This window comes from Herpailurus yagouaroundi, unplaced genomic scaffold (assembly GCF_014898765.1).
Source record: "Herpailurus yagouaroundi ecotype Mexico unplaced genomic scaffold, PumYag 199, whole genome shotgun sequence".
Taxonomy (NCBI): Eukaryota; Metazoa; Chordata; class Mammalia; order Carnivora; family Felidae; genus Herpailurus; species Herpailurus yagouaroundi.
This window is the reverse complement of record NW_024412430.1, coordinates 9972981-9990139: the sequence shown is the minus strand read 5'-3', so window position 1 is coordinate 9990139 and position 17159 is coordinate 9972981. Positions and strand designations below refer to the sequence as shown.

Here is a 17159-nt window from a genome sequence, read left to right as displayed (position 1 = left end):
TAAGCCCTTTGATTCTGATGCAAGATAAAAACTTGAGAACCACTGGTCTAGGCCTTCCACCCCAGCTTCAACAGAGTGAACATGTATCCTGTGTTTTATATATTGCGCTTCTATCTGAGATTTCATATGAGAAAGACTTACAGACTTTAAAAAAGCGAAAATCAATGCTACAGGCAAGTGGGAAACTGGGACTCTTAAATGGTTGACTATCGCAATTGTAAAGTCAAAGGAAAATGAGCTAAGACCTTCTAATGCTGAACGTAATGTCCTTGATGACTGTCAATGGTATCTCCAACAGCAGAGACCCATCATTCAGTTTTAAATATTTTCAAGTTTCTCATCCTGTTTTTTTTTCCTCTTTGGAAATGGGTCATATATTTTGAACTAGTTGGACAATCATTTTTGAAAGAAATAAAATGAACTGAACGCCCTTAAGAAATCCATGTAAATAAAAATGTGAACAGAAAAATTTACCAGTCCTGTCAAAATGAGTATTTTTATGGTATAGCTTTCTCTTCAAGGGAGGAATTTTCAAGTCTAACAGATGTTTGAAACCAAGAACAGCTGTGATAAAGAAATAAATGAGGTGATTCATGCTAAATCAACTTCTGAAGCCAACTGGGTTCCAGGGACAAAATTTGGCAGAGGGTGCAAAGTGCTTGCAGCAACAGTGCCATGACTGGTGTGAGGAGAATGCACGCCAAGCACAGCAAGTGAGGAGGCTCTTTCTGAAAACATCAGAAGGCTAATGTGTATACATTTAAAAGGAGTTTCCGAAAGCGTGGTCTATGGACCATTCTGGTTGGAATCACCTCAAGTTTGTTTTCACATAGAGTTTCCTGTACCTCAGCCCAGGTACACCGAATCAGGATACTTAGGGGAACCTGTGTCTCCTAACACTTTCTGGGTGATTCTCAGGCATGGTAAAGTGTGATAACCACTTGCCTATTTTGAATGTATTCTGTGTAACAAGTGGCCAAGAAGTGAGCTGAGCAAATCTCAGAGAAACATGGTTGATCCATCCTGTGCAATCTTCACTTGATATTGATGGGCTGTCTAAAAGTCATGGGCAGTGGTTCTCCGAAAAGGATTTCTTTACCATGATGGCTTATGCAGCTCTGTGTTCTTTCTAATGTTTGCTGTTGATGTTCAAGGCCACACTTTCCCAGCCTGGAGCTGAGCAATTCTAAAGCAAATTTAATCAATTTAGAGAACTGATTGACTGATAGAGATCAATAGAACTTTTCCCCTCACTAGTACTTTCCTCCATGAACTCTACGTAATTGTTTTTTAGTCAATGCTTTATTCTTTCCATGCTGACACAACATGGAGGGACCAAACAGCAAACTGGAAGACGGAGTATTTTCTTTTGAACTTTCCTAAATAAACGAAGCTACTCCAGCCTTGAGAAACTTAGATACGATGGCACGGGTATCTATATATCAATATCTTTAATATATTCCACAGAGGGGAAAATTGCAATATAAAAATTGCAATTCAATAATTATAGGCATTAGTATATTTATAAATTATATATAATTTAATTGATTTTATTGGATTAATTTGTCAATTAACTTGATTTCATTAAACTGAAATATATAAATTCAATATATAAATATATATTATATATAAATAACATGCAAATGTATTTAAATATATATTTGGGTATATATAAATTCAACATAATAGTATGTATGTACACATACAAACACACTATCTCTTTTATTGGCTTTCTTTCAATACTCTTGAAACTGATTTTTTTTTTTTTTCTGTGTTGAGTTACACAAAAGAGGGTCAAATATTAGCTTTTCTTGTCTTCCAGGCTGATCCTCAGTTTGGATCCAGTTTTTGATGGAAAAGGGGAACAGGGGGCACCTGGGTGGCGCAGTCGGTTAAGCGTCCGACTTCAGCCAGGTCACGATCTCACGGTCCGTGAGTTCGAGCCCCGCGTCAGGCTCTGGGCTGATGGCTCAGAGCCTGGAGCCTGTTTCCGATTCTGTGTCTCCCTCTCTCTCTGCCCCTCCCCCATTCATGCTCTATCTCTCTCTGTCCAAAAAAATAAATAAACGTTGAAAAAAAAAATTTAAGAAAAGGGGAACAGGAGCAATAGAGACTATTATGCCATTATGTGAGTAATTAACACTCAACGTGGGGCTGGAACTCATGACCTTGAGATCAAAAGTCGCATGCTCTACCAGCTAAGCCAGTCAGGCACCCTTGAAGAGATTCTTGGGGGAAATGCCACACTCAAGTACTTTGTCCTCTGGCCTCTTATACGTTTATCACAGCACATGTGACCTTCTAGTTATCTGTATTCATGGCTGTGTTTTAACCTCCATTATAGAATCTCTGCCAGCGCCATGTCTTGCTCATTCTCTAACGGTTACATTGAGGGCATATAGTAGGCACTCAATAAAGGTTAACTTAGAAACGGTTTACAAAAACAGCACGCCTTTTTAAATAAAGCTCCTGGTATGCTTCGTCTATACAAGATGTTTCCAACTTTCTTCCCGTCCCTTCTGAGAAAGTTACAAAACAGAATCAAGTTTTGACATGCTTTCTTATAGAAAATTCTAGAAAAGAGACAAGGTAAGATGAAATTAATGGAAACTAAAATAGACACTGGAAGTCAGCATGCTTGATATTTGTTTCCTTCTTTCTCACTTGACATTCCAATTATGTCTAAATCATATTGGGATACAGACTACTGAGATCAATTACTTCCTTTCAGCAGATCTTACAGAGAAAAATGATAGGGCTGTGACATCCTTCAGCCTTAGATGGAAATCTCTCGAGCTGAAGAAAACATTAGTAACCACTGCATGGAGTGATATGCCCTAGGGAATACAGACTGCACCTGGATTTCTAAAATGGCTAGTTTTCTGGTGACTTCCTCCTGACTTTGGTCACTTTGATGTATATTTGGAGAGAAGCAAACTTTCGTTACATCCGTGCTAGGACACAGTGATATAATTTGAAGCCATGCAATGGATTTTTTCCTTTCTCATCTCTACTTTGTGTTCCATTTATGGCTTTACCTCAGCTAATCAGAAAATAAAGGGATCTTTATTAAGTCCCCTTTAAACAGGAAAATCAGATTTTTTTCCTTGAAATATATTATCTATTCTCTTCCTCAAGAACAAGCCATTAGTGGCTCAGTGTTTCTCCATGATATCTAATACAAATTCCAGACAAATACGAATGTGAACAGTCTATTGGCGTCTGCCCCCTGGTGCCATCCCCAGAGTTATCAACAGTCTATGTAAGAGCTTTAAGGCTTTCTGTTACCACAAGCTCTACTTCTTGTCCTAGGCTCTCTGAAAATGGTAAGTCCACATAATTATTTTCGGGAAGAAGACACCAAAATAAATGTAAGACTTAGTAATAAAATCCAGATAAATGAGGAGCATCACCTTAGAGTACACATTCGTTCGGGATGCCTTTTTCACACTGACATCTTTCATCTGTGTGGCACTTTCTCAATGGCTGATAAATGAGGAGCTACACCATATTTCTCTGCAACCTGAGACTTAGTTACTTTCCAAGCAAACTAATCTCTGACTTTAACTGCAGGCAGCTACCACCTGAAAGGTGTTCTGACTGTAAGCAAAGTTGGTCAGCTTGCTTCCTCAACACGGCAAAATGTGGAATCTTCCTATTTGAAAACTTAGGTAAGTGAATCTAATGCCACTTGGGTAGCATCAATCTGTTTGTTGGCAGTGTTTAGTCAGTTGTGATTCAGAAAAGAAAAATTTGATAATATTTTTATGGAATGAAATTAGTCCGGGAAAGTGAGTTGTGACTCATTTTAAAACTATGACAGATGAGAAATAGGATGATCTAGTTTGACATTAAGGGAAAAAGAGAGTTTGGCCATTTCTTTCTGGTAGCACCTGCTGCAGGGCAGAGAGGGAGAAGAAGGCAAATGAATTCAATTGCAGTTGCCCTCCTAGTGTATCCAAACCCATTTACTTTGGGATGGATACGCTCTGTCTTCCTTTACCTCAAGTAATCTCATCGACACAAGTTAGTTTTGCCAATTCCAATTTGCTTCCTAAGTGATGACCTTTCAAATTCATATTCTTAGAAGTTGGTTAACAATAGGGAATTTAAGGGCAAAATACCAAGTTCATAAAAGTTAAAATACAAGGTGTGTAAATTTCATTCACTCCTTTAAGATTATAAAGTGAAAAGCTTTATAGCTAAATATACACATTTACAGTCCTTGGACCTGTGTGATTTAACAATCTATAAATGAGTTTAAAAATGCTTACATCATATTTAAATCACCAAAGGGGCACCTGGATGACACAGTCAGTTAAGCTTCTGACTCTTGGTCTGGGCTCAGGTCATGATCTCACAGTTTGTGAGTTTGAGCCCCACATCTACATTGATGGTGCAGAGCCTGCTTGGGATTCTATCTCTCCTTTTTCTTTTTAGCATAAAGCAAACACACTACTGCAAAATAATGTTCTTTGGAAATGTTTTTTTTTTTAATTTTTTCTAACATTTATTCGGTTTTGAGAGACAGAGAGAAACAGAGTGCAAGCGGGAGTGGGGCAGAGAGAGAGGGAGACACAGAGTCCAAAGCGGGCTCTGGGCTCTGAGCTGTTAGCACAGAGCCTGACGTGGGGCTTGAACTCCTGAACCGTGAGATGATGGCTGAGCTGAAGTGGAATGCTTAACCGACTGAGCCACTCAGGAGCCCTTGGAAATGTTCTTTTTAAATTGGTTGCATACGTGTGGCCAGACTACTTTTTATCAAGCTAAATAAACATGATTCTGGCAGTTATTCAGATGACACAGACAAACATCTGAATTCATTTGACCATGATAAATTTACATTGCCTTCCTGGAGCAAGAGCATACATTTATTATAACACCGTATAAAATAAATAAATGTAGATCTATATATTTGGATTGGCAAATACAAAGCTTCTCTTGAAGCTTCTATTTTCTTAATAAGTGTTTCTAAACGGTTCTTAAAATTTTTTAAGTTTTAATCTTAATAATTCCCAAGGTATGAAATCATATCTTAATTCTTTATCTCCACGCAGGTTATGTGCATGACTTCATACTCTTTGATAATCATGGTTTACATGTTTGCATAGATCCCATATAGATTATGCTTTTGCATATTTTGCTCATAAAATAATCAGAACTAAAACTAAACTTTGGTTTTAAAACTAAAATTTCCAATTAATGTTAAAAAGGCATGGTATTTCTGCCTCCTAATTTGGATCTGGGTCAGGGGGAAAAAAAGAATCCCCGTGTTGTAGGGTTGGTCGGCTTGGACCAACAAGTAGGTTTACACCTAGGAATGCATTGATTTTATCTTTGGGGATACATGCAATAATACAAAAAATTAGGAAATTCTAATGTAAAGGGGAAGCTGAAGGGAACTTAAGTTACTTAAGAGACGGTGCCGTTGAGGTAATATATAAGAAACAACCAAGGCACAGGCCACAAAAATCCATTTCAGTGAACTTTTTAAGAGAGCAGAAAGAATCCTGACCTGGGATCGTGGGCTATGCGACCTTGGGAAACCACGTAATTGCTCTGTGTATCTGTCCCCTAGGTTAAAAAATACAGAGTTCCACTCCCCCAGCTCTAAAATGTGTAACATTTCCCCTGCATATAAAACAGAATCAGGAAGAGCAACTTATCAAAAACTGTAACGTTTTCACACTGTACAACCCATGACAATGGCAAAAAGTAGGCCCTGGGTCCAGACCTTCATTGTGTACAGACTTTAAAAACCTGAAATGTTAGGATGAACAGCCTACTCTTCCATGAATTTTCTGAAAGGGAAATGTGCCTTCTGAATGCAAACTTGCATTTACTTTGTGGAAATACAATAAAATAATTGCAAGCATTAGGAAGAAAAAAAGTTAGCGGAAGCTAAAAACTGTATAAAGTCTTTAGTTCTTTCTGAAAAAGAAACACGTTGCTATATTTAAATCAATGAGAACGATGGCTACATTTTTAATAAAAGCAAAGCACAGTTGAGGATCCTGAATTCTGGTTGGTAACAGACGTGGAGGTGTTCAGGCAAATGTTCTTTTTAGTTTCTTAGCTATAAAATGGACCAATATTTACAATGAAAGGAGAAGACAGAATTTAAATTTGCCAGGAAGCAAACTCCAACTTCATGCTCATGAATATTGTTTTTTTTTTCTTTTTCACATCAGAAGCTTTAAGGCGCCCCCAAATCACTGTCAGTGTTTGCAACGTTAGTGGGAAGCCTGTGACTCTCCTACATGTGTCTCCTTTCTTTCCCATATTTAGGCTCACACACTTATCAGGGAAGGGGGCTGGGTTAACGCTCACCTGGAGCACTACTGGGCCTCGGGCAAAGACAAGGAAAGGAACGGGAGAGAAAACATACTACTGGGCTGCCAGGAGGAGCCTGTTGTAAGGAAGGCTACGTGGCAGACAGGTGGAGAAGGGAGTGTCCTGAGCAGCCAAGCTCGCCAGTCACTTACGACTAATCATTACATGCTTATCTACTTACTAGACTTACTATGAGCTCTTTGATGGCAGGAAGAGTTGTTATTCTTTTTTCCCATCTCTGTGTGTGGCACCCATTAGACACTCGATGTATGTTTGTAAAAGGGATGAACAAAAGATCCCATCTCCTTTGGGGCTCCTTTCGCCCACCAGTTTCATGTGTTAGGAGAATTGTTTCGGTTAGCAAGTTCCTTATTTAAAAATTCAATGACTTAGGGGTGCCTGGCTGGCTCTGTCAGAAGGGTATGTGATCCTTAATCTCGGGGTCATGGGTTTGAGCCCCACGTTGGGTATAGAGATTACTTAAATAAATAAAAACGTTAAAAATTTGAATGAAATAAAAATCCAGTGATGCCCCCCTGAGTTTTCCTCCTTAAACCCATTTATACCTTGGGGCGAGTCACTTTAATCTAATAATATCCAAGACTGCTTGGATGTCACCATTCCCTGGGTGGGACCTCAGATTGACAGGGAAGGCTGTGGAGGGAAGTCTTCCTTGCGGTGGGGGGTGGGGGTTGTGGACCGTTGAGAGTAGTGTTAGGGGGTAGACAGACCAAGGAAAGTTCGCGGTGGCGGGGAGTCCAGAGGGGCTTAACGAGGAACAGAGTGTTTACAGACTCTGCTTTCTGAGCCAATCTACAGGGATCTGACAGCACAGGCCACCGGAAGTTTTCATTAAGGTGTCGCCTTTGTGAACACTCAGCAGTCTGGCGAAGCTGGTGTTCGGAGGCTGAGCCTGGAGGCTGCACATCCCAGCTTTTCCTGAGGTACTAACCGGACCTATATGGTCCAGGTTAGCTGTGCCGTGTGTGTGAAAAACCAGTTCCTGTTTCTCCTTAGTGAGAGGGGCAAAAGAGAGAAGAAATCAATAGAAGAGAAAGGCTACCGAGTCCTATGACCCTTCCTTTCCCTTTGTCCTCTTTATTGGGCTAGTCCAGTGGAGATTTCATGGAATGTCTCAGTTCCCAGGACATTTAGAATACTTTCCCCTGCTCTTCCCCCACCACCTTCCCAAACCAAACATCTTAATCGACTAATACCATCTTTCCAAGTTTGGAACATAGGCTTCATACTCATTACCTACCCGCCTTCTTCTGAATATTTATGCCCAAAGGCCAGGATGTCAGATGCCCGTCCACTCCCATCGCAGACAACAACTGGCACGGGAGGGGTGTCTCGAAGGTACTCCAAGACAATGGAGATCACATTGGGTCCTCCTTCCACAATGAGTGCCACCACCGGAACACCTTGACCGATTCCTGCATTAAAAAAGGAAAAGAAAAGGAAAAAAAAGAGAAAAGAACACAAAGCCAGCAAACCAAAGAAACAAAAAGAGAAACAAAAAGCACAAACTAAAATTACTGAGCCCGGGGGAGATAACAGATGAAGGGATAAAATACGGAGCAAAATTTTTACAGACTCCTGTAGCAGAAGCTTCCCACCAGGGGGTCTGTTTGGCTTTGCCCTCTTCCCAGAGCTCCTGGGATGCTGGGGTCAGTGAAGGCACTGATTGCCATACGTTTATAGGAGGGGGTGCATAGGGCGAGGAGGGAGAGAAAGGAATCGGTTAGTAGATGAAACACTGAGCCAGCAACCAGAAGATTGGAAGTGAAACGTGACCTTAAGCAAGTCTCATATGTACCCAGTTGTTCAGTTTCCTACGTGAAAAATGGGAATTTAAAATAGGCCAGATCCCTGAAGTCATCAGAGGCACTAAGAAAATGCCTGAATGGTTCTCTTTATTGAAGACTCAACAAATCAAAATCAGCTGGAGGCACATTTTCACCTGTTGAGTTAACTACTAGCTACATTAGGGGTCTATCTATGTCTGACCATAAATGATAAGCTTGATTATTGATTCTTAATACAGTAACAGTCACAATAAAGTACCCAGGAGACATATCATCTGCCATCTGCTACTGCTTTGTCCTTAGCCACCGAGCAAGGTGCCAGGCTCATGATGGGTCGTCTGGAAACATTTGTTGAATTCAGTTGAATTCAGGGGTGTGTGTGTGGGGACGTGTCACAGACTTTTTCTAAAGTCTTTAAGCTATTATCGGTGAGCTATAAGATGTAAAAAGTGCCCTAACATCAGCACTCACATATGGTTCAACTTGACATTTTAAAGAGAAGTATTAAAAATGAATGTCCATGAGAGACATGATGAAAAAGATTTGAAGTTCATTTTCAAGAGTTCTCTCAAGTGCCATCATTGTTCATTGAATAACTTCTTTTGCTCATTTTGGTATCACACTATATTTTCTCACTTTACCTTCCCAGAATAGTTAAGGAATTGAGCAGTACCATACAAATGAGATGGTTTTGTACAGAGCAGTTATCTTAAAAAAGAAATAATCAAGATTCTGTGCCACTTCTGTAAATATGAACTAAAAAAAGCCTTCAATCATCTCCATTTCCCCCCTTCTCCTGCCTGCTATGTTTTTTTTTTTCTTTTATCAAGAAACTGCTGCCCTGTGAGAAATAATAGTTTGAGGTTTGGTTTCTTGCTCCATTAATAAGAGACTGTATTTGACTTGTGTGACCTATTATACTTCTAAAGTGTATCAGTGTCCTGGGGCCTTCTCTTTTCTAAGTCAGTGTTTTTCATGGTTTGATTTTCATCTTAAAGGAAATGTCCAAAATGTCAGTTACACAAAAATGGGTGCCATTTTTATATCAACGTTTAAAAACTGTAAGAAAATGACAATTGTTGTCCCCAAATTTCTTTTTGTGCTCCAGAGGGTATGAGGAGGGAGGGATAACCCATGGTCCCATCTGATTCTTCTGTGGATGGAGAACTTTTGAGAATTACTCCTTCAAATCCAAGGAGAGGGAAGCAAAAGATTATGCTTTTGACCAAAAGGCCCTTAACGATGAGACAAAAGGGCACTTTAAAACTTTAAAACTATTTACGTGTCTGTAGAGGAGACATTTTCCTCACTGCTGATGAGGAGGAGTAAGTAACTTCCTACTGAAAGGCACTTTGAAGATTAAGGGCTAACTTGAAATGTTAATACAGCACACTTCTTTTGGAGGAGAACTTGCTGACATAAGTAATATCCACCCCCATATGGGTTTGTATGTTTTTTAAAGTTTATTTCTTTATTTTCAGAGCATGGAGGGGAGGGGCAGAGAGGGAGGGAGAAAGAGAATCCCAAGGAGGCTCAGTGCTGTCAGTATAAAGCCCAATGTGGGGCTCAGACTCACAAATGGTGAGATGATGAGCTGAGCCAGAATCAAGAGTCAGATGCTTAACTGGCTGAGCCACCCAGGCGCCCCGGGTTTTTATTTTAATGCCTTAAAAAAGAGTCTCTTTTCCAATGTTTGAAATTATTTTATGAGGTATTTGCCAAAGTACTATGCTATTTAATTTTTCCCTTTGCCTTGGTTTAGCACATGCTACCACATTGCTTCATGTCAAGGAATAATTATATGCCATACCTGCTGTTTTTTTATACCTAATGATATGTTTAGACTCATTCTAGGATCTTCCAAGAGAAGCCTTTGCCAAGTTCTGATCTTGAGCACTGGTTCTGTCAGTGGGATCTTTACTTCAACTCACAGACCAGCTGTGATCCACTTAAAGTTCTCATGGAGAAAGAAGTCCTAGAATGGGCCTTCTAGAATGTTTCAGTTATCTAGAATCTACCAGACAATAGGCGAGATGGCTGGAAACCTCTCTTCCCTTTGAGAGGATATGTAGGTGCAAAGGATCAATTTACATAGGATACATTGAGAGCAATAAACAGTCAAAGATCTCATAACAATGTATTTCTCAATGTACCAAAATGTTGTAACCCCTAGAAATACAGAAACATTTTAGATGATTAAATATCCTAATTTCAGAATGAAGCTGTTACCAATTCAAACATGAAAACAAATATATAAATTTATATTACTATTATTATTATATTATAATCCAGTGCTAAAAATTGGATAAAGTATCAAAGTATCATCTCCCTTTGCATAAATACTGAATATATCTGGCCTCCACATTCTCACCCATTTCCTACAGTGATAATACATGGAGATTTATTCTATAGACAATAAAAGCCCTTATAGCCTAATACAAAAGCACTTCTGAATATCTTAGTTATGAAAGGTAGAGAATCAGGCTATATCTAAAAATACCATGCTTTGTGTAAATTTAGCCTGTCAGTATATGGTAACATTGTCTTTCTGTCAGGACACACACACACACACACACACATTGCCTTTGTTTCCAAGAAAAGAAAATGGTATCAAATAATCAGTAATGAACTAACGAAGTGGTTCTTAGCCTATTTTTTTGGATATAAGGATCTTTGAATACTTTTGTGAATCTGATTAAATCTACTGACCCTTTCTCCAGAAAAATAAGTGCACATATGGATAGTCACAAAAATATTTCTATGCAATTTCAAGGGTTTATGGATCTTTGAAAGAGATTCATGAAAACTTGTGAATAGACCCTTACCAAACTCCAACCTAAATTAAGCACATTGATATAGCTATAAAGAACATCAGTTTGAAGCTCACTGGAGCCTATGAGGCAAGTTCTAGAATGGGTTTGCCAACAAAATTCTATGCCCAAGGGAACTATATCATGCTATTGTTGCCCAGTTATATTGACTGGCTAAACTTCAGAATAAACACTATCTGTAGGATGTCACCGTTCCCTCCATTCTTTCTCTCTTGTTTCTCCTTATTTCTTCTGTTCACACTTTAGTTTCTAACTTACATTTTGGACACAGGATATTAAAAATACTCTAGAGAAAGTCATAAATGTAAAAATTAGAATCTGTAGTATATGACTCCATTAGTAAAGAAAAGGCTTTTTAAAATACCATGAATACCATTTTCTATTAATGACATAAAGAAAACATTTTTCTTTATGGAATCCACTGCATGTTCAGCTGAATTCACATGGCACATTTCTATTTTCTTTATGCCCATTACAACATTAGTATAAATTCCTTTGAAGATAATCACAAATTTATACCTTGCTCAGCAAACCTACTAACCATTCACACACACAGACACACAAAATAGCTGTTTAGATCTATAGTTTTAAAAAATATAACCTCTATTATTCAGGAAGCTTTTTCATTTTATCGAGAGCCCTCAGAGACTTGTGTGTGTGTGAATATTTTTCCTGTGCTTTTGGGGAAAAATAGGTTAATTGTTTAGTCGATTGCAATAATTTTACATGTTTCACCATAACCAAAGACTTTTAGCAGTTCTCAGAGATTTCCATTAGAATTTAATTTTAGACCAATGTGGAGATGCTTAAGCAGGGAGAGGCTTTGCCACACTCTTTAGCTTTTGCAGTGTTGGAACTGGAGGCCTAGCCTTCAAAAATGTGGGCTTGGGTAATGGATTTAACAGCTACATTGTACAATGTTCCAGGCTGACCTACGGCTTTCAAATTACAGACCCCACTCCAATTAATTGTTCTTTGCAGAAGATATTCTCTTGGACTTGTGTCACATTTTGTTCTGACTGCTATGTACCTTAGCTTGGGTTCCCAATAAGGCAGAAAGTGTCAAAATTGGCTTAACCAAAGACTGGGTTGGGTGTTGGGAGGAAGGAAGGTGGCAGGAATAGGAGAATGTCTTCAAACTCCAAAAGCATCCTCTTTCTTTCTCCCTCTCTTCTCTCCCTCTCTGCTGACATGAGATAATAATCTGTGATCAGTTCAGGCACTTGTAAAAACATTCAGTCTGTTGTACGTGAAATGCCTGGATAATGTGAGAATTCTGATCAAAGTAAATTAACACTTTGGTTTCATGTCACATCACCGTATATGATCTAAAATCCCTATGGTCCTAAGGAATAATTTGCTATTGGACAATGGTTCATATGTATATGGAGATGGAGTATAGAAGGTTGATCTTAGGTAGGTTGTAATGACCTAGGCCACAGATCGTGTGATCTGTGAAAGGCGGGCTCAAACTTTATGTGAGAAATGACTTCCCAAAGGTTTTAATGCATTCAAGACTGAGACTGTTAATGGTGGGTGGGCATTTCTCTCAACCCCTAAAGTTGCGTAGCAATAATATGAACAAAGCTAATTCACTGGCCTTGTCAGCTGTGGGAGTATGTGATTCTTGATGATTTAGAAGTTTGTGTGGAGAATTCACATGCTTGGAAACTATGCATATAGTAAGACTTTACCAGTATATTTTATGTTTCACAATTTTTAATTTGCATAATTAAAATTTGCTTAAAATTATAAAACATTGAATGTGCCCCCTTCATCCAACTTCCCACTTGAACAGCCTGGTCTTTGGTTCAGTGGCTGACTCTACCAACAGAACATTGACCATTATCTCCTGTATTTGGACTACATAATGAGGTCATAAAAACTCAGCAACTTCCTAAGGTCTTGCACTTTTCCAAACAGAACCTTGCACAGACTTCGGGGACATTAGCAATTACTATAGTGATGGGAAGAGAAGCAGTAAGCTATTTGCCTCATTTTAATGGACACTAATTTGCTACCTACTTGAGAAATAATGGCTGAAGTTTGCATAATACTGCATAATACCACAACTTTCAACAGATACTTTCAGATTGAGATTCTTCATGTTCTTGTCGATTTAGTGCATCTTTTCTATGGCCTGAGAAACTGGAGATAGATTTGTGAAAAGTATGTAAATCTGGTAATCACTTGTGTTCAAGTGACAACACTTAAAACTATTCTTGTTTGTTAAGTTTAATTAGGAAGATTCATAACACATGAATATTCAGGTACAATGATAGGATATTATTATCCAGAAAGAGAATATTTTTATATGCTGTATTTTATAAAAGGAAAAATGATTGGAAATCTTTAAGCTACCAAGGAACAGAGCGAGACCAAGAAAATATCTAGGGGCTGACAAGAAAAGAATACGTTTCATTTTAAGTAGAATATCTTTGCAGTTCTTCTATGGAGGCAGATGTTTTGGATATTGCCTTCATGTTTTAGAGGTAGAATATGCTATCTATTCCAGACAACAGAACTATAACTGGAGTGAGTCTGGCCTTACTTGGAAATGGGTAATGAACCCAATTATCTTTTAGTGAATCCTGGTGAGGTAGCCAATTGGTGAATGCCAAACCCATTGCAAATCAATCCTGTGTGTCATTATTATTACTATACCTTTTCATCACTATAATTCTGCATCTAATGCTTAGGCAAGCATCTGGGAATATCAAGTACCACACAAACTATTAGGCAGTAGAAATAAAGCCACATGCAACAAGACGCTTCACTTCTGGATACTTATGGTTGCCCAGTGGGAAGGAAATTCCTTGAAAGAAGGCTGGGGACTTTCCTTAAGGCTGAGACTTCCCAATGTACAAATTTCCAATTCACTTTAGGACTAGGCAGGGGGAACATAATGTGAATTTCTTAAACATCCTCTCCTGTTATCAGTGATCCTTATGGCAACTCCCTTACTGATATTTAGCTTAATGGACCCCCTCCATGTAGTCCTTCCATATTTACAGCTAATAAACACACCAGTATACCAGAATAAACACACATGTATATTTTATCTTGCCATCTAAAATCTCAGCAAATTTGTCTGGAGATAGGCAGTTGTTAAAACCCTAAAGATACAGAGTTGGAATTAATGGCAATGCCTTTCCTGGTGATAAAAGATTAAAAACCTATGGTGTAGCATTTCTTCTCCCGGGGACAGTGAATGCAAAAGCTATTGATGAATACTGCAAACCGCTTTTTGTCCAGCTTGTTTTCAATACTGTTGAACTCATCTATTTTGCATATTATCAATGCGTATTTTCACAGGAATCCTGAACTAGCTCCTACCACCTGGCTTTCATTTTAGAGATTGCCTTGCTTCGATTTTCTGTCTGGTAACCAGAGGACCAAGGACAGACGGAGAGAGTGGATGAGTGGATGAAATGTGGATCCTGTAAGCCATGCAAAGGCGTCACTGTGGCACGCGTACTGGAAACACTGGTCACGCCCTCCCTGTCCACACTCCCCTTCCGAGGAGTTGACCTGTCCACAGGTCTGCCTTGTTTGGCTTCTTTTAAAGCTGGTTGGACTAGAGGTGGGTTCCAGACCTGCAACGGGTCACATTTGCCTTTCTGGAATTGGAGTGGAAACCCAAGGCCTGAAGTGAGTTTCCGGAAAGTGGGTTGGTGGAGAGTGAAGCTTCTCTATTAGCTGAGGCTCTGGTAGGACAATGGGTGGGTGATTAAACAAGGGAAGAAGACCATGAGAAAGGAAGAAAGGGGGCAGAGGATACCACAGAGAAGGGATCATGTGGCCTGAGTGAGAGGGAAGGAAGGGTGTGTGTGTGTAAGAGAGAAAGAAAGAGAGATCATTTATTTAAAAAGATATTTAAATGTATATTATATATGTTATTTATTTGTAATTTATATATAAATTATCTAAGTCATATAAACTATAATTTATAATTATATTTATATAAATATATTTTATATAAACTTATATAATATTACATGTTATAAAATAATATATGAATATTATAATTATTTATAAAACACACAGAACAGAGTCTGGCATTTAAGAACTACATGGTTAAACAAACACAAATATAAAGATTCTTATTTACGGGCACCTGGGGGGCTCAGTCGGTTGAGTGTCTGACTTCTGCTCGGGTCATGGTCTCACAGCTCATGGGTTCAAGCCCCGTATGGGGCTCTGTGTTGACAGCTTGGAGCCTGGAGCCTGATTCAGATTCTGCATCTCTGTCTCTGTCTCTCTCTCTCTCAAAAATAAATAAACATTAAAAAAATTTAAAAGATTCTTATTTATATTTATTAAGCTTATAAAAGATTTCCCATTTAAATGTGTATAAATATTCATGAGGATAACAGAAAAATAAATGTGCTTCATATACTTAAACCAAAAGGAGGAGTTGACAAATAATTTGAAACATGTTTTTCCAAAGTTTGAATGTCCTCTCATGCAGACCAATAATAATATGCTGAGGAAGACAAATTTTTTTTTATCTTGTATCCCAAAAGCTAAAACTATTTGTTTTGGGGTAGGTGATTCTTTCTGGCGGGGGGGGGGTGGTGGTTAGGTGACTTTTTGTATCACTCCCCAAATGCCTTCTACCGTGGCCTCTTCTGGGTGCTTCAATCAGCTTGTTAAGCCATTTGAGTTTTGTGGTTTGGACAAAGATGTAAATGCCAAATAACAAAATCCATAAACTGACTCCAAGTATATTATATGCTAATAAACTAACTTGGCTTTTGACTTAGTCAATGGGAAACAGTTATTCCCTTATGGCAAGCCAGTTCTGATTGAAATATCCTGCTATTAATGTTCATATATTACCGGGACATCCAAGTAACATTCTATGTGAATCATTTCAATAGAAAAGGAACAACCGATCCCATGGGCTGTGGTGCAAGTATTACTTTCATAAAAGGAAAGAGCCAGCGTTTTCTTTGAGGCCATTGTTTGCAGGCTGAATGTTTTAATGTAATTGATCTAAGTCTACAAGAAAACTCGCCCAAACAAAGCCAAAGTCTTCTTAGTTTCTACTCTGTTCAAACCCACATCAAAAGGCATCCTTTGCCTTCTCAGATGTAAGGTAATCAGTGTGGTTCTAACTCCTTTGACTTTATAATACTATGCCCATCCTCCCCTTATAACAATTATGTCTTCCTCCCCCAAATGTGAAAAGTTCTTTTCTCTCTTCAAGGAATGTTCTTTTTGACTTACTCTCTGTGAGGAACTTACACTCATCCTGCAGTTTCCAGGTTCAAAGACAAGCCTTCCTGAGCCCCTTCCCCCCTTTTACCCACCAGGCAGAATTAATAATTCTCACTTGTGTTGCCTCATAGCATTTTCTTTTTTTTAAAGCCCATGCCAATGAAGAGATTTTTAAAATTTGTCTATCAATTACTTTGGCATAAAAGGCATTAAAACTTTCTCATAGTGCCTATCTCTTGAAGTTTTCTCTCATTAATTATGTGTTTGGACACCTCTTTTCTCTATTAGGTGGGTTTATCTTTGTATTCCCTGCATGGCATGCACATAGTCGTTGCTACTACACATAGTAGTTGCTCACTAAAACTTGGGGTATAAAAGGCAGGATACTGAATTACTATCAAGTATACCCTGATTTCTTTTTTCTTTATTTTCTTATTTTTGTTTTTGAGAGAGAGAGAGAGAGAGAGAGAGAGAGAGAGAGAGAGAGAGAGAGAGAGAAGCAGGCAGAAGGAGAGGGAGAAAGAGAGAATATTAAGCAGGCTCCATACCCAGCAAGGCGCCCGAAGCAGGGCTCCATGTCACAACTGTGAGATCGTGACCTTAGCCAAAATCAAGAATCAGCCACTCATCTGACTGAGCCACCTAGGTGCCCCAATCCTGATTTATTATAGGTTAAATGACAATGTAATTATTTCCACAGAAATTTTTAGATATTTTCTGACGTGAGCCACTTCCCCTCAATCAACTGGCCTGAGATCCAGGGCACTGAGATCTGATTTAAATTTTCATGAAATCGGGAATTTTCCCAGATGCCTAGGGTTTTATGTTCATTCATTGGCTCATTCCCGAAGTGCTTCCTGCCTTATTTCCCTGCCTCCACAGCAATCACCACCAGCTAGTTATCATCATAAATACAGTCTTCTCTGTAGCCATCTTTAGTGACAAAAGTCCACACTTTTCACGT

At 38.8% G+C, this 17159-nt stretch overlaps 1 protein-coding gene across 11 annotated transcripts in view; it reads right to left on the bottom strand.

The window, feature by feature from the left end:
* Nucleotides 1-17159, bottom strand: part of TRPM3 (transient receptor potential cation channel subfamily M member 3) — an 811684-nt gene that overhangs the window by 181763 nt on the left and 612762 nt on the right. For 10 of the 11 annotated variants that reach the window (XM_040449362.1, XM_040449364.1, XM_040449371.1 and 7 more), the window contains one exon: nucleotides 7595-7769. In XM_040449362.1, coding sequence (XP_040305296.1) covers nucleotides 7595-7769 — 175 coding nt within the window. Of the gene's footprint in view, nucleotides 1-7590; nucleotides 7770-17159 lie in introns of those variants that run through there. The other variant, XM_040449373.1, reaches the window with a different exon arrangement.